This window comes from Motacilla alba, chromosome 7 (genome assembly GCF_015832195.1).
Source record: "Motacilla alba alba isolate MOTALB_02 chromosome 7, Motacilla_alba_V1.0_pri, whole genome shotgun sequence".
Classification (NCBI taxonomy): domain Eukaryota; kingdom Metazoa; phylum Chordata; class Aves; order Passeriformes; family Motacillidae; genus Motacilla; species Motacilla alba.
In genome coordinates this window covers 15,317,024-15,337,194 of record NC_052022.1, presented here as the reverse complement: position 1 = coordinate 15,337,194, position 20,171 = coordinate 15,317,024, and the positions used below count along the sequence as shown (strand labels likewise).

At 52.8% G+C, this 20,171-nt stretch overlaps 1 protein-coding gene across 20 annotated transcripts in view; it reads left to right on the top strand.

Moving 5' to 3' along the window:
- Positions 1 to 17,631, top strand: part of TNS1 (tensin 1) — a 66,550-nt gene extending 48,919 nt beyond the window's left edge. For 17 of the 20 annotated variants that reach the window (XM_038141915.1, XM_038141911.1, XM_038141914.1 and 14 more), the window contains 13 exons: positions 1,296 to 1,388; positions 2,321 to 2,356; positions 5,670 to 5,856; positions 6,688 to 7,556; positions 8,892 to 8,978; positions 9,613 to 9,744; positions 10,148 to 10,240; positions 10,907 to 10,984; positions 11,089 to 11,160; positions 11,240 to 11,408; positions 11,677 to 11,745; positions 12,094 to 12,126; positions 13,156 to 17,631. In XM_038141915.1, the coding sequence (XP_037997843.1) occupies positions 1,296 to 1,388; positions 2,321 to 2,356; positions 5,670 to 5,856; positions 6,688 to 7,556; positions 8,892 to 8,978; positions 9,613 to 9,744; positions 10,148 to 10,240; positions 10,907 to 10,984; positions 11,089 to 11,160; positions 11,240 to 11,408; positions 11,677 to 11,745; positions 12,094 to 12,126; positions 13,156 to 13,300 (2,063 nt within the window). In that variant the 3' untranslated portion in view covers positions 13,301 to 17,631. The remainder of the gene's footprint in view (positions 1 to 1,295; positions 1,389 to 2,320; positions 2,357 to 5,669; positions 5,857 to 6,687; positions 7,557 to 8,891; positions 8,979 to 9,612; positions 9,745 to 10,147; positions 10,241 to 10,906; positions 10,985 to 11,088; positions 11,161 to 11,239; positions 11,409 to 11,676; positions 11,746 to 12,093; positions 12,127 to 13,155) is intronic. The other 3 variants (XM_038141912.1, XM_038141918.1, XM_038141923.1) reach the window with 1 other exon arrangement.
- The last annotated feature ends 2,540 nt before the right edge of the window (positions 17,632 to 20,171 follow it).

Genomic DNA, 20,171 nt, shown 5'->3' with positions numbered 1-20,171 from the left:
GCAGCTCCTTTGGCAGTGGGTCAGTGGCTTTGGGAGATGAGTCACTTGCAGAGGTGATGGGAACAGCCTGGCTGGGGTTGTGGCCCCGAGACAGTGCTGCTTATCCAGCACCAGCCAGGGAAGCATGGGAAGCTTGAAGTTGCAGCTTTCAGGCTTTGCCAAAGCAGTCTTGAGGGATACGGGGGCAATTCCCCTCTGTTGGGAGATGTTGGTCCCCGGAGAATTCCTGGCCCTGTGAGGACCCTGCTGCTCATCAGCCAGCTGAGGTGTGAGCTGACATTGTGCCTTAGGATCAGCTGGATTTGAGGGAATCAGACACCCACTGGGGAAGATGCTGCTGTCTTAGTTTCCCAGGAACTTGGCTGCTCAGCTGCTCCAGCCCCAGTCTGCTGGGTGGACCTCAGGGCAAGGGTCTGGCTTTCCTCTGGACCTCCCACCACCCACTGCCTCCCAGCCTCGCCACAGGCCCTGTGCCTGTGCCACCAGTCAGAGACATTCAGACACTGCTGGAGGCTCGTGCTCTTTGGTCTCTCTTGCTGGAGATGATGCCCTGAGTTTTCCCCTGATATGGGAAAATACAGCATCAGGGAGATTGGGCAAACCCAGTGGGTAGGAGAGGAGAGGAGGTGCAATCTGCTTGGGGCGGTCTGCCCTGCCCTGTGAAACCCCACCGCCATCCATACCATAGCCATACACACATACACAGCTCCTCCTGGTGTGTATGTTTGGGCACAGGGGTGCAGAACTCCCACACCCCTCTGTGTGAACATCCTCATCCACCCATTGAGCTGGTCTGGAGGACAGGGGTTTTTTGGCAGTCCTTCTGTCCCTTTTATGGGGGTGATGAGCTGCTCTGGGACAGCTGGATTCCAGCTCGGCCAGATGTGGGGATTGGCAGAAAGGAGTTTGGATGTGGGAGAGCTGGGTTGGGATGGCTGCTCACATAGGGGAAATGAAAGGGGCTTCATGTCTTTATGGTGGGACTTTATGGGGATGGTGCTGGGAGATGGGGTCTGGGCCTGTCCTGATGGGACATCCTGCCAGCTTTGCAATGGGGCCGGGGGCTTGTTCCCAGTCACCTCCCACCCTGTGTCCTCTCCCAAATGAAGAGGAGGATCAGCATCCTTCTGCAGGGTGTTGCTTCATAGGACAGCATCTCATGTTCTCAGCAGCCCTTCCTTGCAGCCACTGGGTGGGATGGGCTACGGGGTTCTGAACCCATGGGCAGCTCCAGCCTTTCTGAGGCGTCACCTCCCACCCCTCCACTAACATTCTTGTGTCCACTGTGCCAACAGTGCGTTCTCCCCCTGGCCTGGCCAAGACCCCGCTCTCAGCACTGGGGCTGAAGCCCCACAACCCGGCTGAGATCCTGCTGCATCCAGTGGGAGGTGAGTGCGGACATGAGTGGGGACTGCAGGCAGATCTTTTTGTGGGGGCATCTGTGAGGATACCCTGGAAGGGTCCCTAGTTTGGAGAAGGCACTTCCACCTCCTTTTTGGGACCAGGTGTCTGTGCGGGTCCTTGTCGCCTTTGGGACAAGGTGGGGCCTCTGGGACTGTGTAGGCCTGGGGGATATTGGTGCTGCTCTGGGGGGCTCTGCACAGTAGGGTCTTCAGCAATGAAGGCTAGAAGATAACCCTGTGGCCCTGTTTCCTGCCCAGCCCCATATTCTTCCCTCTCCCACCCCCTACATTCCTTCTCCTCCCTAGGACAGCTGGAGACAGTTTGCTCTCTGGGAGCTGAGCCTGTCAGCCAGAACAATATCCAGAGCTCTTTCCATCCTGGACAGCAGTCTTTTAAGTGCAAAGGCCCTGCTGTCCTGGGGATGTGTCCTGGAGTAGCCTGCCAAGCCAGACCTTACTGCTCCCCAGCACCCAGGGCCCCTTCCTGAGCCAGCTCAGGGCTGAATGTGACCTCCTCAAACCCATCTGAGCCTGGGGGCCACGGGTTGATTGAGATCACACTGCAAGACCCTTATCCCTCTGCCCTCAAGGGTGAGCTGATGCTTTTTTGGTGCTTGCTGCACTTCTTGGAGCAGCCCTTTGGTTATTCTCTTCTGTACTGTTCCCTCTTTCCCATCTGAAGCCAGCTTCCTGAGTTCTGGACATCATTTCTGGGATGTTGATGTCATGTGGGGGTGTCTGAGGCCGGGTTTCAGTTTGGAGCACTTCCAGCTTGGGAGGTGTGGGGCTCTCCTTTGTGCTTTGTGTGCCCTTGCTTGAGCAAGGCAGAGCTGCTTAACTCTGATTTCTCTTTCTGTCTTGCACCTCCCTCCCTCCTCTTCCCACTCCCATCACTCCCCTGCCCCTCCATCTCTCAGAGCTAGAAGGGGAAGCGGGCGGTGACTCTGAAGAAGGTAAGAAAGGCTTTTCTTTCTCTGTATCTCTCTTGCTCATGCAGCCTCACTGCTGGGACTGTAACTCAGAGCAGGCCCAGGTCTGTTCCAGCAGCCTTCCCTTGCGCTGTCTCTTGGGGATGTAGGAGCCTGAGTCTTGCCTGTGCTGCTCCCTTTAGAGGAGGGGCACAGCATGCCTTGTGTCGTGGTAGGATTTCTCAGTGTCCAAGTTGGACCTGAAGGTCTGTCACACTGTGTGGCAGTCATCCCTGGGGACTGAGAGCTCTTTGTCAGTGAGTTGCATCCTTAGTGGTGGCACACTGGGGATGCTGGCACGCTTCAGCCAGCTTTGGATGAGCCTGGTGGGGATCTGGGAGCAACAGCCCCTGTTTTAGTCTCCTTCCCTCCCCTTTTGGCTTTGCTGTTGCCATTCAGAGTGAAAATAAACCAAAGTGCAGCACAAAAGGTCAGCAGGCGCAGAGGCCAGCAGTGTGTTGCCAGCACAGCCGGCCGGGCAGTGGTGCAGCACCAGCAGCTGGTGCGCATCTTCTGCCCGTCAGGCAGCTGCCCAAATTCCCCCCACCTCTCCTGTCTCTGGGTTGTGCCACTTTGGGGATGCCAAGGATGGGCCTGAGCTGGGACATCAGTTCAAGTGTGGCTGTGCTGACTGTGCAGGCACTGTGGGTTCTGGGATGGCACATCTCCTGTGGGGACAGAGGCTTTGGGAGTGGCTGTGATTCCTTGGAGTGCTGCCTGCTAGGTAACGGTTGTTGGGTGGTTTTGCTTCCTCCTTTAGTGAATTTTTGTGCCCTCTGAGCTGGGATGAGGAACTGTATGTTCAGCATGGGTTTTGGGGAAAGAGTGTCTCTTCTTGGTGGGTGTGGTGCTTCCTCTAGCCGTAGCAGCCATCAGCATTTCTCCTTGGAAGTTTCTCAAAATGCAAACAACCAAAACCTGAACACTGTGTGATAGTGGAGAAAGTGTTTGTTTGAAAAAATGTTCTACTTTCAGAACTGATTTTTCAATGATGGCTTTTTGGATACATTAAAAGAAGCAAAGCTGGGAGAAAACCAGGCTTTTACCCCATAAGTTCCTCCAAGCTTTACCATTTCTGTGCAGCTTTAAGCCTCCAAAGACTCAAACATTGCCTCTCCTCTCCTTCCCACTAAGCCCTCAGGAGCTCAAGCTGAACTGCATCTGTGTCCCCTTGCATGATGGTTGACCCCCAAGCAAGGATGTCCAGGGACCCTGGACTGCCTAGGCTGAGTGGCCACCATGGGCCTCTTGCCCTGCTTCATCCTCTGTAAAATTATATTTTTGGGCATGAATTTACAGTTCTAAGAAGGGACTGGTGTTTTGGCTTACTGCTGGCTTAGGGCCCTCTGCACTTAGCCACACATTCCAGGAGCCACGCTCCACGAGGGGCAGTCCTTGCCCCTCCGTGCTCTGCCTAGCAGATCCTGGCTGGAATGGCTGCCCTGTGTATGGGGTTGGAAGATGCTCTGGCAGTGTGGGAGCTCAGGATGTGGCTGTCAGCTCTGAGGAGGCTTTAAAACAGCCTGACACAGAAGCAGTGCTGGGGATTTCTGGCCAGTGTGCAGCCCTGCTTGGATTTGGGATTCCCAAACAAATGCCCATCTCCTTGGTGACTCAGAGCTTCTCTATTTTCCCACCCATTTTCCCATCTCTAGAGTCCCTTCCAAGAACACAAGGAGACGAGATCAGATTTTTCAGCCTAAAAAAATCCTGCCTGAAACTTCCTAACTTTTTTTTTTTCCTCCTGTCCTGTATTGAATCAATGTACTGGAACCTGTGCCCATGGCCACACACCTCACTGTGGCACAGCCCCCAAGCCCCCTGCTCCTGCCTTTTTAGGAGGGGCTGGCATTTTCACAGCCCTATGGTCTTAACCTCTTACAGGCTGACTCATATGTACTGTCTGGCTAATTTTAGTCTGGGCTGGGGAGCTGGGAAGGGGAAAAGTGAGTAGCTGTGAAATTAATTCAATTACCTAAGCTGCGATGGATTTCTTGCAGCTGCCCTGGGTAGTGCCTCATCCCTGTCACTCAGGATGTCCTGCCTTAGATGCTGGTACCCAGCCTGTGTAGAGGTCCATCGTCTGGTTTTGGCTCAGATTTTTCCTAGGGTTGTTGGCCAGGGACATCAGCCCAAGGGAGGGACTCCTCCTCCCCTCTCCACAGACAGATGGGGCACAGAGATGCTGCAGGGAAAGGAATGGGACCTATGACAGTCTTTTTCCTTGCATGTCTCTGCTCCAGCTCGGAACGTGGACCTGTGCATTGGCGTTGCTGACTGTGAGCAGGCCAGCTTGCCAGCAGGCTGAGCCAGAGCCCAGCTGTTATGACTAATAATAACAATAATAATGTTTGTAATGCTAATTACTACTGCAGAGCTGCTTTGGGCAGGGCCAGCCTGGAGCCAGGGACCGGCAAGGCTGCCTGGCCCTTAGGATTTGATGCCAGTGGATCTTGTGTAGGGCAAGCTGAGGTGTGACATGGCTGCAGGGCTTAGGGGAATGGGACTGAAGCTGCAGCCCCTTCCTCTGCTGCAGCTTTTGGCGGGGCCTGTGGGGGCTGTCATAGGGATGGGGTCCAGTCTGGGTGGAACAGAAGGTAGGGGGTAAGGTAGGAGAGAGGACTGGGTCTGGTGTCTGCCATGGCTAGTAATGACCAGCCCAGCCCGCTGCTCCTGGCACGGGACAGCTTGGCAGCTCTAAAGGAAAATTGCTTTTCTTGGTTGTGCTCATGGGCTCCGGTTTCAGGCTGGGCTGGGAGTGAAAGTGTTGGATGCTGCAGTGGAAATAGCTGGAGTTGCCCTCGGGTCTGCTGCTGGAGATGGCTGGCAGAGGTGGGCCGCAGAGGGCAGGGACCACAGGGCATTGTCATCTGTCCTGTGTGAGTCAGCGCAGGCTGGGCAGTCACCAGCTCTATTTTTAGGGGCTGTGGATGAGCAGGGAGCAGGACGTGTTCTCTGTGGCATCCTGGGTGGGAGGGACGCTGACTCAGAGCAGGGTGAAGGGGCTGTGGCAGGCAAAGGGATCATGGTCCCATGTTCCAGTCCCCTCAGGGAGAGAGGTGACTTCCCTCCCCGGGTCCTGGCTGGGGTCTTCAGCATTCTTGAAGCAACTTCAAGGTCTTGAATGAGCCAGATGTGTTTTTGCACAACCCCTGGTGGAAGAGATAGGGAGAAATGTTCAGCTGGAGAAGGTCGCTCAAGCACCTTTGCTTGTGTGAAATGTGGGTCCAGGGAAGGGTGTGGCCCCTTTCCCATGCATGCTGTAGGCTCATCTGTTTTCGCTTCTCTCTTGCTGCAGAGCCCAGGAGCTATGTTGAGTCAGTGGCCCGCACGGCCACAACGGGCAGGGGAGGGACACTGCCCGCGGCCCAGCCCGCTGCCCAGCCCGGAGGCCCAGAGGTGCCCACCAGGAATGGCACTTTCTCCAACTCCTTCATCGCCCCCAGCCCTGTGTCCACCAGCAGCCCTATTCACAGCATGGATGGGTAAGGCAGTGGGTGCAGGTCCCAGGGACTGGAGGGGCTGGGGCTGAAGGGCTGAACCCTGCCTGGTGCACAGGCTTAGAATCACAGTCACAAAGTCATAGAATCATTAGGGTTGGAAAAGACATCCAAGATCATCACAGAGTCCAACATTTGACTGAACACCACCAAGCCAACTAAATCAGAGTGCTAAGTGCCATATTCAGTTGTTTCTTGAACATCTCCAGAGATGGTTCTTGTTCCCACATGGAAACTGCCTTTGCAAAGACCCACATCTCTCCATGCAGGGTTTGGGTATCCCAGCCAGCTGTACACTTTGGTGCTCTGAGAACAGAAATCTGGGTCACTGCTGGTTACTTGGTGGTTACTGGACCTCAGAAACCTCTCACTGGGAACCTGGCCCCTGGAGTGGGAGGAGGGATGGGTTGTGCAAACCCCTAGCCCTGGGTAAGACTGAGCATTAGTCCTCTGGGGTAAATTGGAGCCATTGTCCTTGTCCCCTGCCTACCCTGCCCATGAGGTGTTCTGCAACCACACAGGCTGTCAGAGCAGAATAAATCAGGTGTTTGCTAGGAGCAGAACTGGAAAAAGGCTCTGTTTCCCAGAGAGTTATATTTTGAGATGGAACTGGGATTCATGGTGGAGTTAAAGTTGCCTCTAGTTGCTTCCATGAGGCTGGCTGGACCCATCCCACGGTTGCCTCTGAACAACCAAGTAGCTGACTGGCTCTGTGCCTTAGTTTCCCTGTGTACCACGTGCAGGAAGGTGCCAGTACCAGTCAGCAGCAGGAATGAGCAGTGAAGCTGAATTCTACCTTTCTTCATCTCTCCTCAGGGCCTCCCTCCGCAGTTACCCGTCAGAAGGCAGCCCCCATGGCACGGTTACGCCTCCCCATGCCTCAGCTGAGCCCTTGTACCGGTCGCCTGTTGGCTCACAGATGCCCTCTGCTCACAGCAGCTACCAAAACTCGTCTCCATCTTCATTTGCAATGGTCCAAGGAGGGGTCCCAGGCTCGGCATACAGCAGCCCTGACTACCCTGATGGCCGAGCTGGCATCCAGGCAGAACCCCAAGCTCGGCCACAGCCACAGGTCAATGTGGTGGGAGTCCACACCCTGCCAGGGAGCCCCCGCAGCCTGCACCGGACAGTGGCTACGAATACACCGCCCAGCCCTGGCTTCGGGCGAAGAGCCATCAACCCCGGCATGAGCGGCGCTCCTGGCAGCCCCGGGCTGGGCAGGCATGCTGTGGTGGCCCACGGCAACCTGGTGGCCCCACCAGGGAGCCCCAGCCTGTCCAGGCACCAAGCAGCAGCAGCCGCATCCCCTGGCAGCCCCCTGTATGGCTACTCCAGCCCAGAGGAAAGGCACCTGACACTGTCTCGGCAGAGCAGCTCCTCTGGCTACCAGCCTCCCTCCACGCCGTCCTTCCCGGTCTCCCCAGCGTACTACCCTGGCACGAGCACGCCGCACTCCTCCTCCCCGGACTCGGCTGCCTACCGCCAGGGCAGCCCCACGTCGCAGCCTGCTCTGCCTGAGAAGCGGCGCATGTCAGCTGGGGACCGCTCCAACAGCCTCCCCAACTATGCCACTGTCAACGGCAAGGTGTCCTCACCCCTCTCCAGTGGCATGTCCAGCCCCAGCGCTGGGAGCGCCGTCGCCTTCTCCCACACTCTGCCGGACTTCTCCAAGTTCTCCATGCCAGGTAAGGGATGCTCTTGGAGATTCCTGCATCCCCCTGCCCTATTCAGGGCTCTCCCCTCCTCCTCCTTGCTGGCTGTCAGGGAAGGGATTGCAGCCATGTCCTGATTTACCCCTCCTGTCCATCCGCAAACCAAAGGCACCGCTGTGGCTGGGGCTATTTCCTGTGCTTTCTGACAAATCCAAACAGGAAAAACACTGACTAGCATCTCTGGCATAAACAGCTTCCAGAGATGTGTATGAGGAGATCAAAGCTCCTGGAGGCGATTTTTCTCTGCCGTGGGGATGCACTGACCTCTTGGCCCCATTCCCAGAGGGCTTTACCCCGCTGTGGCGCTGCCTCCTCATTTCCAATGGTGCCATGCTCCGGGTGCCATCCTGCCTGGTACACTTTTGCCGGCTCTCGTTACAGACACCTTGGTGACGTCAAGATTGGGCTGATAGCAGCAGGGGAATAAAGCTGTGGGGCAGTGGTGGCTCCGGCTGCTGGGCCAGTTTCTCTGCTGAGCAGGCAGCCCTTTGTGGGCACTCTGGCACTCGTCCTGGTCCTGTGACTCCTGTGGTCAAAGACCTTTCCCAGCGGGGAAGCATGAGCAATTAAAACCCATAACAATTAACAAGCAGCTTGGAGAGGGGAGTGAACCCCCTGCCTCTCTGAAGGTGACCAGATTGCTGAGGGCTGATAACATGTCTCCAGCAGAGATGCTATCCAATCCTCTTGGTTGTTTGCCTGGTTGTTTTTGGAAAGCAGGTGGTTGTAAATGTTGCCTGAGTAAATGACAGCTTCACAGCCAGAGGACCAGCTCCCATTGGGGCTGTGCCTCTGGTGGGCACTGAGCAAGGCACAGTCCGGCTGGGGCTGCTTTGCCTAGGGTAGATTGACCTGTCCAGTTCTTCTTCACAGAGCAAAGATAAGGGAAGAAATTTATTTTTATAAAGTGTGATCCAAAGCTTGAACATTAGAGAACAGTGAAGGTCCTCTGAAGTCAGGATCTCTCTAACACCTCCAGACATACCTTTTTCCTCCAACAGTTTTTATTTCCCCTGGCCACCTTTTTTTAAATAAATAATTCTCATTTCATCTCTGGCTGTGTGCCATAGGGGCTCATCTGACACACAGCCCTTTGAGGCACCTTGAGCTTGGATTTAGCTTTAGATGCCCAGCAGCCCATAAGCTCCAGGTAGTGATCAGCCTGTCTGGTATGGGGAACTGGGCTGAGGTTACTGCAATGTGCTGGATCTGAAAGGAGGTGGATATATTAATGCTTTGGCTGGATGTAGAGTTTCAGATATAGCATCTTTTAGCTTTTTTCTTGTCTTTTCTTCCCTTTTTTTGCAGACATCAGTCCCGAGACTCGGGCCAATGTCAAGTTTGTGCAGGATACTTCCAAGTACTGGTACAAACCAGACATCTCCAGGGAGCAGGGTAAGTAAGTGACACAGGGGTGGGAGTTGGGATGTGTCTGGGATCACAGGGATTACCAAGGATTTTCTTTATGGATTGGGTTGAGAGTGAAGGTGAATAATGACTGCTCAGGCTGCTGCAGATGTGGAGTTGAAGCCCCATTCAGCTGCAGGTTTGTGTGATGTGGGCTCTTCAAACCTTCCTCTTGGTAGAAGAGTTCCAGTCCCTGCAGTGTGCAGTGGATCTATGTTTGCAGTTCAGGGTGCAAAACACCTGGATCTTGAGCTAATAATGCTCAGAGGTATCTTGGAAACATGGCTAAAATGAGTGGGGAGAACAAAGAGGCAGGCAGCAGGATGCCTTCAGGGGCATGGTCCCAGCATTTGGGCCTTGGTTCCTGCTTGCTCTCCAGTACTTGGTTGCTCAGACATAGGCAGGGTGGGAACTGGAGATGCCAGCACAAGGGCAGTGGAGGTGGGGGGAGATGAGTCTGTGCTGTCAGCCCACTCAGACGTGCAGGAGGCGTGGTAACATTGTGGTGCGTGGCTGTGAGATACAGAGCTGGGGCACCCCGTCCCAACCCACACCTGCTGGTGTCTTCAGGGTGTGTCGGTTCTCACTGTGCATCTCTGAGCTCTGCCATTCTCTCCTGCAGCCATTGCCCTGCTGAAGGACAGGGAGCCGGGGGCTTTCATCATCCGAGACAGCCACTCCTTCCGGGGAGCCTATGGCCTCGCCATGAAAGTTGCTTCTCCGCCTCCCACGGTCATGCAGCAGAACAAGAAAGGTATTGTGTGCCCTTCTCCTTCCCACGCTGAGATGCTTTCCATCGTTCAGCCAGGGCGAGCGGGCAGCTGGGGCTGCTGAGCCAGTCGTGTCCTTGGGTATGTGCTGATGTGGCAGGATCGCTGCCTCCCAGGGCACAGGGAAGCACCAGGCATCCTCTGCCCTGAGCTGTGGAGGGCTCAGGAGCACCTACATTTTGGACTTGGGTGTATTAAAATGGGTACAGCCTCTCCAGCCCACCAGCATTGTGGGGCAGCTTGGCTTGGGGTTGACCATGTGCAAAGGGACAGATTTGAGGAGGTTGTGTGTAGTGTCTCTTCAGCTGGAGCTCTGGTTCCTTAATGGTACTGCATAGTAATAGGAAGAGGGTGGCTCTGGTGTGAGAACATCTCATCTCTTCCTAGGAGACTTGACCAACGAGCTGGTGAGACACTTCCTCATCGAGACTAGCTCACGAGGTGTGAAACTAAAAGGATGTCCCAACGAGCCTAATTTTGGTAAGTGCCCCCAGCTTGCTTTCCACATGTGGGGTTGGGAGAACCTTGCCTTCGCCATAGTGTCAAAGCAGAACTGTCTGGGAGAGCCTGTTACTTCCTCTTGTCCCTGTGTAACTGAATGCTGTGGGCATTTGGAGCCTCTGTGCTCATGCACACTCATGAGAGCACACAAACGTGCCTGTATGCATAGGTACATAGCTTTCTACACGCACATGTAGGACAGCTGATGCTGCTGGGAGGGTGGAGGACAGGGACTCCCCTTGTTCCATTTATTCCATGACTAATGTTGTCTGAGGATCTGCATGAAGACCTTTGTTGCATTTTTTGTTCCTAAAGTGGCCCTGGCACCTCTGTCCCCTCCCTGAGCCATCTGTGGAGGGCTACATGGTGGTTTCAGTGAGAAGAATTGCCACATGTGGCATTAGGACCGTTATTGAGGAAACCCACCTTAAAAGTCTGTTTCCATCCACCCAGAGCAATGGTGACCTAATCAGGGAAAGCTGGAGTTTCTTGTTCCTTTCCTGGTTAATGGTTATCGTACTTTGGATTGTGCGGTTCCATAGCCCAATGATTTTGCAAAAGGGTCATTGTATTAACCCAGCAGGTGCAAACAATTCTTCGTCTGGCAACAACAGCCCTGTGCTGACCATCTTCCTCTCTCCCCAGGCTGTCTCTCAGCGCTGGTGTACCAGCACTCCATCACGCCCTTGGCCCTGCCTTGCAAGCTGGTCATTCCTGACCGAGGTAAGAGCTAGGACCAGAAGGCATTGCATCTGTCCTCACAGCCTGCAGGAAAGGGGGTAGGTTTCCAAGCAAGGGAGCACCAGTAACCATCCCATGTCTTCTAGATCCCATGGAGGAAAAGAAAGACTCTGCATCAGCCACCAGCTCAGCCACGGACCTCCTCAAACAGGGTGCAGGTGGGTTGAGAGGGGTTGTTGTGGGGTGAACTTGGCTTGGAATACTGCTTGACTTCATATCTGCTGTCTCCCTTTCCAGCCTGCAACGTCCTCTTCATCAACTCAGTGGAGATGGAGTCTCTGACGGGCCCCCAGGCCATCTCGAAGGCTGTTGCTGAGACGCTGGTGGCTGACCCCACGCCCACAGCTACCATTGTTCACTTCAAAGTCTCCGCACAAGGCATCACCTTAACGGACAACCAGAGGAAGTAAGAGCCTCCATGGCCACATCTCTGGCCAAAACCCAGTGTTGGCTCATTCCCAAAGCCAACAGGGCTGTGATTCAGGAAGTGTGTTGGTGAAGGATGTCCCTGGGATGGCATCAACCTGGTCATGGACATGGCTGGGCTTTGTCTTCGACTCTTGGAACATCCTATGGGAGACCTATGGCAGTGTCCCCTGGGCTGATGGAGCTGGGTTGTGGTGGGACAGAGGTGGAGCTTTCCTGGCCCTGATATTCCCCGCTTTGTGTTTCAGATTGTTCTTCCGAAGACACTACCCCCTCAATACCGTCACCTTCTGTGACTTGGACCCCCAGGAACGAAAGTGAGTGCCCTAACCTGGGGGGAGCAGATGACCCCCAGCCCTTTCACTCCTCCAGCCTCCTGGGATGCTTGGAGCAGGGTCTTTGCTTCCTCTCTCCTCTGCTCTTGCAGAGAGCAGGAATGCAAGGTCCCCTTGGATACTGTGGTGCAGTGCCAGCTTCTTCTGGTGACTTTTTGGTTTCTCCAAGCACCTTCATGCTGAGGGAGAGGTGCATCATTTTTCCATAAAGCCAAGCCTGTGCAAAGCCAGGCTGGCCTTCCAGCATTGATGTGGTGGCCCCCATCATGGCCCTGTCTCTCTGTGGGGTGCAGGAGGGACCATCTCTCACACCTTCTCTTCTCCTTGCAGGTGGACTAAAACTGATGGCAGTGGCCCAGCCAAGTAAGTACTTTCTGTGGTTCCCAGCACATTCCTCCCAGCTGCTGTTGAGGTGGCTTCTCCCTGTGTTTGGGCATTGGCTGGGAGATGCCCTGTGCAGGGCATCCTGGCTGTGTTTGAGGTGGGCTCAGCTCCTCACTGCAGGAGTGTTTCACCCAAGCATGAGATCCTAGTCTTGGGAACTCTGGATGCATCTTTTAGCCCCACATTCCTGGTCAGAGCAGGCATGACTCTTGCTGAACTGACCAAACTGGAAACTCTCCCAACATTGGGAGAGTTGGGGAGTCATTGGGAACCAGCTTATGGAGCAGAGCTGGGGTTATGCTGATGGCATGTGAGCTACTGGTCATCTCTTCCCTTTCTTCCTGTCCTGACCCATGGGAACACAGAGCTGTTGGCTGAGCCCATTTGCAGGGGCCAGCTCCCACTAATTTTAGCCATTGTGTGAGCGAAGGGGTTTTTATTAGGATGTCCAGCTGCTGGGATATTTCCCCTCCCCAATTAGAAATGCCATAGCCTGGGCCTGTCTCACATTCTGTTCCCCCTGTATTTATAACTTTAGTTTGCACATTCTAATTAAAAAAAAAATAAGGGACATTTTATTCATCAGGGGAGAGACAGACAGAAATAACCAGATGGTCTCATTCAGCTTCCTGTGTCCTTGCATGGCCTTCATCTCTTAGAGGGTCTGCCCCAATGGCCAATGCATCTCATCTCTGGCTTCAAGAGGCCAAACCAAGGCAATGCTGTGATCATCTGGAAGGTCCCTTCTTTGGGACGGACTTGGGAAGGGTGGCAGAGATGTTCAGAGCAAGGGCGGTTGGGTCAAGAAATGATTGAAACTTGGCCTTCAAAGAAACTGCAGCAAAGGGAAGAGGAGATGGGCCTCCATGCAGGCTGGTTTGGGATGTAGCCCTCTGTGTTATGAGAGATGGATGTTAAAGAGGGGAAGTGGGACAAAACCATGTTGGAAGAGGGTGGTGGTAATCCGTGTAGGAGCAATATTGAGGCTCTTGCCTTCTCCCCACGCAGGCTCTTCGGCTTTGTGGCCAGGAAGCAAGGGAGCACCACAGACAACATCTGCCACCTCTTTGCTGAGCTGGACCCAGACCAGCCAGCTGCAGCCATCGTCAACTTTGTCTCCAGGGTCATGCTTGGCTCCGGCCAGAAGAGATGAGCTGGCACTTGCGGGTGATTCTTGAATTTTGGAGAAGGACTTGGAGCTGATCCGAGAAGGAGTGTGAGGAAGTGCATTGTGGGAGAGGGAAGTGAATCGGGGGGGGAAGGGTTGGAATTTTGGAGGAAAACAGCAAACAACAAAAAACCACCAACAAAACCCCTAAAAACTCAACACACACCAAACACACACGTAGAGGAACCAAAGCCACGCACCTACGAAGGAGAGCCACAAAGTCACGCCAGACGGGATGCATGTCCCATTGCAGGGAAGGTGACCAAAGCAAAGGCGGCAGTGAGGGGTGTGTTTCCAGCTTTCAGCATCATGGCCTCAAGTGGTGACATCCATTTGGGACTGAATGTGGGACCATGACTGGTGTTTTCCATCTGGAAAAAAAAGAGGCAACTGGCAAAACCTATGGAAGAAGCTTCATCCCAGCAGCTCCATCTGCTGTGTGTTTGAACTGACCTGTAGGAGATAATGGCATGCACTGGGTCTATGGGGACACCAGAGGAGATGCTCTCAGAAACCTTCCCTTGTCCAGCTGCAGAGGATGGTCCTCACCCATCCCTCTGCTTCCCCTAAAACCTGCTCACGACCTGGTAACTTGCTGGGGACATGGGGAAATTGGTCCTGAACCTTCCAATCCCTGGGGAGCTTGGCCATGGGCTGACCTTTGCTGAACCAGAGCCCAGCACCAGTCACAGGTGAGATGCTGTGAGTTCACCTGGAGAGGGGGGTCATGCTGTTTCTCCACTTCCCCAGGGGTTCTTGTGCCCCCCAGCCTGTGAGGAGGTGTGGGGGTTCCTGCCACGCACCACCTGGGAAAGGTGTTTACTCGCCAGGAATCTGGAGGATGCAGAAAGTCGCCTCCTCTCCCATCTTCCCCTTTTCCCTCCCGTCACTAGTCCTCTTTGACAGTTTTCTCCTGCGGCCTGTCACATTCTCTTAACACAAAAAAAGCAAAACAGAAAGGAAAGGAATAGTTGTAATAATAATAATGATTATAATAATAGCGGATGCTGGCACAGGTGGGTTCCCTGTGCAAAGCAGCAGACCCGTGGCTACCCCTATCTAGCTCTTCGGAGACACGCAAGCGGTTTTTAAATTGCATGGACATTCAAGTTGCACGAAAGGCAAACGACTACAAGTAACTCAGGCGCTTTTTTTCTCCTTTTGTTTTGGAGGCCACGTTAAAAAAACAAAAAAAAAGAAGGAAGAAAATAATTAAAAAAAAAAAAGGGGGCCTGCAGTGGCTGGGCAACTTTGGCTCAGTGGGGAGGTAACAGGTCCTCTGAGAGCCGCCCTGACTGACGCATGTGTGCCCCCTAAACCATCTGGTTCGAGGCCTGTGCCCCTGAAATGCACCATAGTTTTGCAGTGATTTCAGTGCTGTTGGCTTTTCCCTTAGCTTTGGTAGATGAGGAGGGCAAGTTGGGTAGAGAGAGGGGCAGAGGGTCTCTGTGCCACTGCAGAGGGAGCGATCATGTTGGGGCTGCAGCAGGTGGAGGTCCTGGCCCTATGGTGCTGGAGAGGGGGCAGAGGATGTTTTGGTCACATGTGCAGGTTTAGGGCAGGGGGAATGGTCCAGCTGGATCTGCGGGTTCATTGCTGAGCTCTCTGCTGCAAATATTCCCCCGAGAGCTTTTTTGGGCAAAGTTTTCAGTGCAAAGTGGCCCAGATAGTTTTTGGGGACAAAAATTAGACATAGCACTGCAGTCCCCTGGAGAGCTTGTCTCCCGTGGACCACCCTTGCCTTGATAGCTATAATATATATACAAGTTATACTGACAAAATACTGTAAGCTAATGAAATTTTAAGGAGGAAAAAAAAGGTTAAATTTACGCTCCAAAAATATTTATTTTTGCCATATCGCTTTCTGTGCATCATATCTCCCCCACAATATCCCCCCCTTCCCCTGCCCTGGGGAAACACCTGCATGTTAAAAGAAAATCCAGAGCAAGGCAAAATACAGATGGGGGAAGAGGCGGGGGCCCCTGTGTCGGGGTGGCTGCGTGTGACCGGTGCGTGTGTGTGGGGTGTGTGTGTGTGTGTGTGTGGGGGAGTGAGCGGCGTGGGCGGCCCGACAGGGCTGCCAGGGCCACAGGCTGTACTGATGTACCGAAGTGTGAAAGGAGGGGGAGTGAGGAGTTGGTTGTGAGATGGTGGTGGGACAGGAGGTTCTGGGTGAGGGGGCTTTCCCCCTCCCCGGCTCCCTGGCCACACAGATGCAGAGATCTTTTAATTTTTGACATTTCCAAAAAGTGATTCCCTCCTTCTGCGAAATTCAAGCGAGACAAGAGACGATCTCACCCGTAATCTCCTCACCCTGCCATTCACCCATCAGAGAAAACACTGTGTTTATAGATATATAAAGATATATTTTTGAAAGCCTCTATTTTTCAGACTTGGTTTTCTCACTGCTAAGAGAAGAGATTATAATAATGTAATTTTATTTTAATCTGCTGCCTTGGAAACTGGTGCTTGGAACTCCTATTTCTCTTTTTCTCCCCATACAAATGAAGCAGATCTAAGCACCCCAGAGATGTTGCATAGAAGCCAACCCCAGCAGATACCTGCCAATAGCATCACACTTGCTTCGGGCCCTGAGACTCTCCCGGCTTCCACACTAACCCACTAGCTGAAAATTTAGACTGTATCCAAATCTCAAACACTAACAAAATCATCTGATGTTTGTATTATTTTTTAACACACAGCTAGTCACCTTCCAATGATGTAGCCGGGTGTTTATCAGCTCCCTTTAAAGGCACTTTTTTTCCCCTTTAGCTCCTTTTTAAAAGAAGGTTTTAAGGTGTAACAACCCTTTCTGTCCCCGGGAGACACCATCAGCAACATTTAGGATTGCCCAGGTCCTGGGGCTGGCGGGGACTTAGTGTTGATATTTTTTTCCTTATGAAAGGGACAGAAAATACTCTTTGGGTTTTTTTTTCTTTTTTTTTTTTTTTAAGTGCAGTCATGCTATTTGAGATTCAAGCTTGCACGAGTTAAGCCCAGCATATGTTTTGTTGTAATCACACTGCCGTTGTCAGCAGCCGGATGGTATCTCTCTCTCGCTCACACACACACACACACACACACATACACACAAAAACACACACATCCTTCCTTCCTGCACAAAGAACTGCATATATTCTTGCCAAAGATATCCTTAAAAACGCACTTTTCCCCACATATATATAGATAGATATATATTATTTTTTTTTGTGTGTGTGTAAATTTATTGTATGTGCCCTTTTTGTGTCAGTTTGTTCTTTGGCGAAGCCCGTCCTGCCTTTGCTGTCGATATTGCTGTCTATTGGGAAATGCTCCCTGGGGAGGTAATTTGCTGTCTGTCCTGCTCAGTGGCACCTGCAATGCACAAAATGTGGGGTTCCTATTCAATGGGGCTGCCTCTGGCTCTGCCCCTGGGAGCTCTTTTGGGAGATGATCCATGTCATCAGCTGGTGATGGGATGTACCATTGCATGGTCTTCGCCAGCCCCTCATCACCGATGGTGACAGCAGGGCTCATGGTTTTGAGCAGAGTTTGGGGTTGCTCTGAATGCAACATTTGCTGGCTGCCTCCCGGTCAAATTACACATGGAAAACAAACCAGGTAGGGAGAAAAACCCAACCCAGCCTCTGGGCATTGATTTTTCAGTGAATTCAACCGCCTGAACCAAAGCGCAAAGTAAATCCCCACCCAGCAGGTCGGGCAGGTAAAGAAACCAGTTGCCCCAAAAACCCCAGACAACAGCATCAACAATAGGCAACCCTTCCCATTGGAGCAGGCAGGATGATCAGACAGCAAAGGAGCCCGCAGGGGCTTGTTTCATTTTGTTCGTTTGTTTTGCAAATTGCAAGGTTGGTTTGGGGTTACTATTTTTTTTTCTTTTCCTTAAAAAGGAAAAAAAAAAAGAAGAAAAAAGGAAGCAATATGACGTTTCTGTTGGCGGATCCTGTGCCGCCGTGTTATGCGTGGGGTTTTTTTTGTTGTTGTTGTTGTTGTCTTTGTTACTTTGGGAATGTTACAGATTTATTTGCTAATCAGTGTTAACAAACAGTTTCAAACTTTTAGTCTCACCCATTTCTGTGTATTTATATAGATGGAAAAAAAATACATTATATTTTGTATCTTTATGCCCATAATGTTGTCGTGCGTGTAAGGATGGCTTCGGTCGCACCATATCCGTGTGTGAATGTCACTCCGCTGTTGTCTTCCCATTGTACAGATGTCGGATTCTTTGCAGTTCATTGTATTGCTTTATAAAGTGGTAAAAACAACAAAAAAAAGAACCAGTTATATAAAATATACTGTTGCTTGGAATGCTAGTTTGGTGTTTGGATTGTTGGAAATGTATATTGAAATTTAATGGAGCATAGGAATAAATGCTCTGGTGTTTTTGCACAGGGGAAAAAAACTCCAAAACCCCAAGCCATATGAAAAGCTGGTGGGTGCTGTTTTCTCCGGGCTGTCGTTCCCCCTGTTCCTCGATGGCAGACTGGGGCCCCCGGACAGACGCCGGGCGGTGGGTGTGGGAAGAAGGAGGGGTTGTGCTGCTGCTTGTCAGCCTCCAGCCGCAGCTTGTGTTCACCAGATGCTGGCTAACCAGACAGCCCCCAAACTTCCGACACGGCTCCGGCTCCAGCTTGGGCTTTTGTTTACCAGCAGAGATCTCTCCGGCTTGCCCTGCAGGCACTGGGTGCTCTTCAAATCCTGTTGCTTTTTCCCAGGTTGCCTTTAGGTGCTGTCTGTCCAGCTTTGGGCAACCTTTTTGGGTCCATCCCCGGCAAGGGAACAGGGGGAGGATGACGCTTGTGTGGGGTCTTTGCCTTTGCCGAGGTGGCAGTTTGGGCTCTGCTCCCATTAAATCCCACTCCCAATGCCTTTCAGAGCCGTCCTGCTCCCTTGTGCCTGGCAAAACTTCCCCCAAAGTCTCAAGCCAGGCTTTTTGAGCATTTCCCAGCATCTGTCAGAGCACTCAGCCCCTGGCTCTCTGGCTCCTCTCCTTCCCCTCCTTGCTGAGTTGGTGGCCAAGACCCAGCCCCCTGAATGGATTGAGTTTAATTATACAAGAAATGTCAGCCAGAGCAGCGGCAGTTTCTCTGGCGCCAGCACTGCTGTGGCTCAGAGGCTCAGAGTTTCTCCCGGGGGCCGGCAGCACTAAAAATATCTCCTGCCTTTCTCTAAAATAGCTGCAGGGCGAGGGGCGGATTGCGGGGACTGCTTGAGTGGGGACCCCGTGCTGTGGGGCTTGTGCCTGGAGGCAAAGGCAGGAGAGGTAAAAAAAGAAAGGGGCGGAGATGGAATGGTTTCTCTGAAATAGCCGTGGGGCTGTGGGTGGGCACCCAAGCCACCAAGTGCCCTCCAAGCCAGGCTGCACCATGGAACCTTTGAGGTACCTGGCATCTGCCAGCCTTGGCCTCAGTTGTCCCTCCTCTACCTGCAGGCAAGACAGGACCTGCAGCTCCTCGCCCTTTCTGACACTGCAGGGATGGTATTTTCTTTACAGCTTCTCTTAGTTTTGTTTCTTCCCTGATTCCTACTGGAATGCCCAGGACCCAGCAGCAGCCACTTTCCCATTCCTGCTGTTCCTGGCTGGCTGGGATGGCCACTGCTGAGTATCCCTGGGCAGGGAGGAGGGCGGTGAGTGCCTGGCGAGGTGGCGCACACAGGCTATTTGTTGCAAGCCATAAACTGCTCTCATTCCCCCCCCCCCCGCCTTTTCTGCAGTTAATTCCCCATTTCCTTTCCAAAATTCCTCCGGAACTTCTGGTTTGTGTTTTTCCTCAACATGTTCTTATCTGCCACCCATTTCCCCTCGCCAGCTCTTGACAGCACAGGCTTTTCAGGGTCTCTCTCTTTGCAGATTGCTGCTGTACCCAGGCCAGGCTTGTGGTTCTGGTGTGACCACTGGGAAATGCAGGTCCCACCAGCTTCATGCTGAGAAACCTTGCCCCCGTTGCACCTCCCCTTGTCTATTGAGTCTTCACCTTCAGGTTCCTAAATCAGTGGTTTTTTTTCTCATTACAGCCCCAGCTCTGGGGACCTGGGGCAAAGTTTCCCTCGCCTCTCTGCCTGCTGTTTCAAGAGAAAAGGGTGGGTATGCTGTCAGACAGTCAGGAAACCCTGGGTTGAGAAACCGTGGTGGTGGGTTTGCTCCCCTCTCCCCCCATTATTTTTGGTTGACTGAGCTATAAGCAACCCTCAGATCTGGAGTAAAACTAGGGTCATGGTGGTGGGGATGGAGAGGTTTCATCTCCCTTCACTTTTATTTTTCCCCAGGCTTCTCAGCAGTGAAGGTACCCTTCAGAAGCGTCCTCAAGGGAAACAAGAAAGTATGATACAGTATGGCTTTTCCTGACTATCATGTCTGGGCAAAGGCCAGGAACCAGACAAATTCCACAGGATAGGAAGGGTGGAGCACACCTGATGTGGGCAAAAGCCACCCTGGGGCTGGTGTTACCTGTGCTCATGCTATGCCCTTGGGATCAAAAGTATCCCCTTGTGAGCTGCGAACCCTTCTGTGGTGTCCAGGATGCTGCTGCTGAGTTGCTGCTTCCCTAGGAGGCTCAGCCACTGCAATGGACACACTGAGACCAATTGATAGAATGGAAAAGGGCTCCTTGCCCAACTGCCTGGGGTTCCTATGGCCACACAGACAGGGCGTGAGCAGCACCAGACCAGAATGAGGGCTGCCATCCAAACCAGCAGGGCCTGGAGAAGTCCATCATAAGAAAAGGAGGTAAGAAAAGACAGCCCAGAAATGACTCTGGGGGCATCATCATCATCCCAGGAGGATGTTACTGCTCAGAGAAGGGCATCAACATGCAGCCTGTGGTGAAGGAATTACCCACTCTCCTTGGCTGTG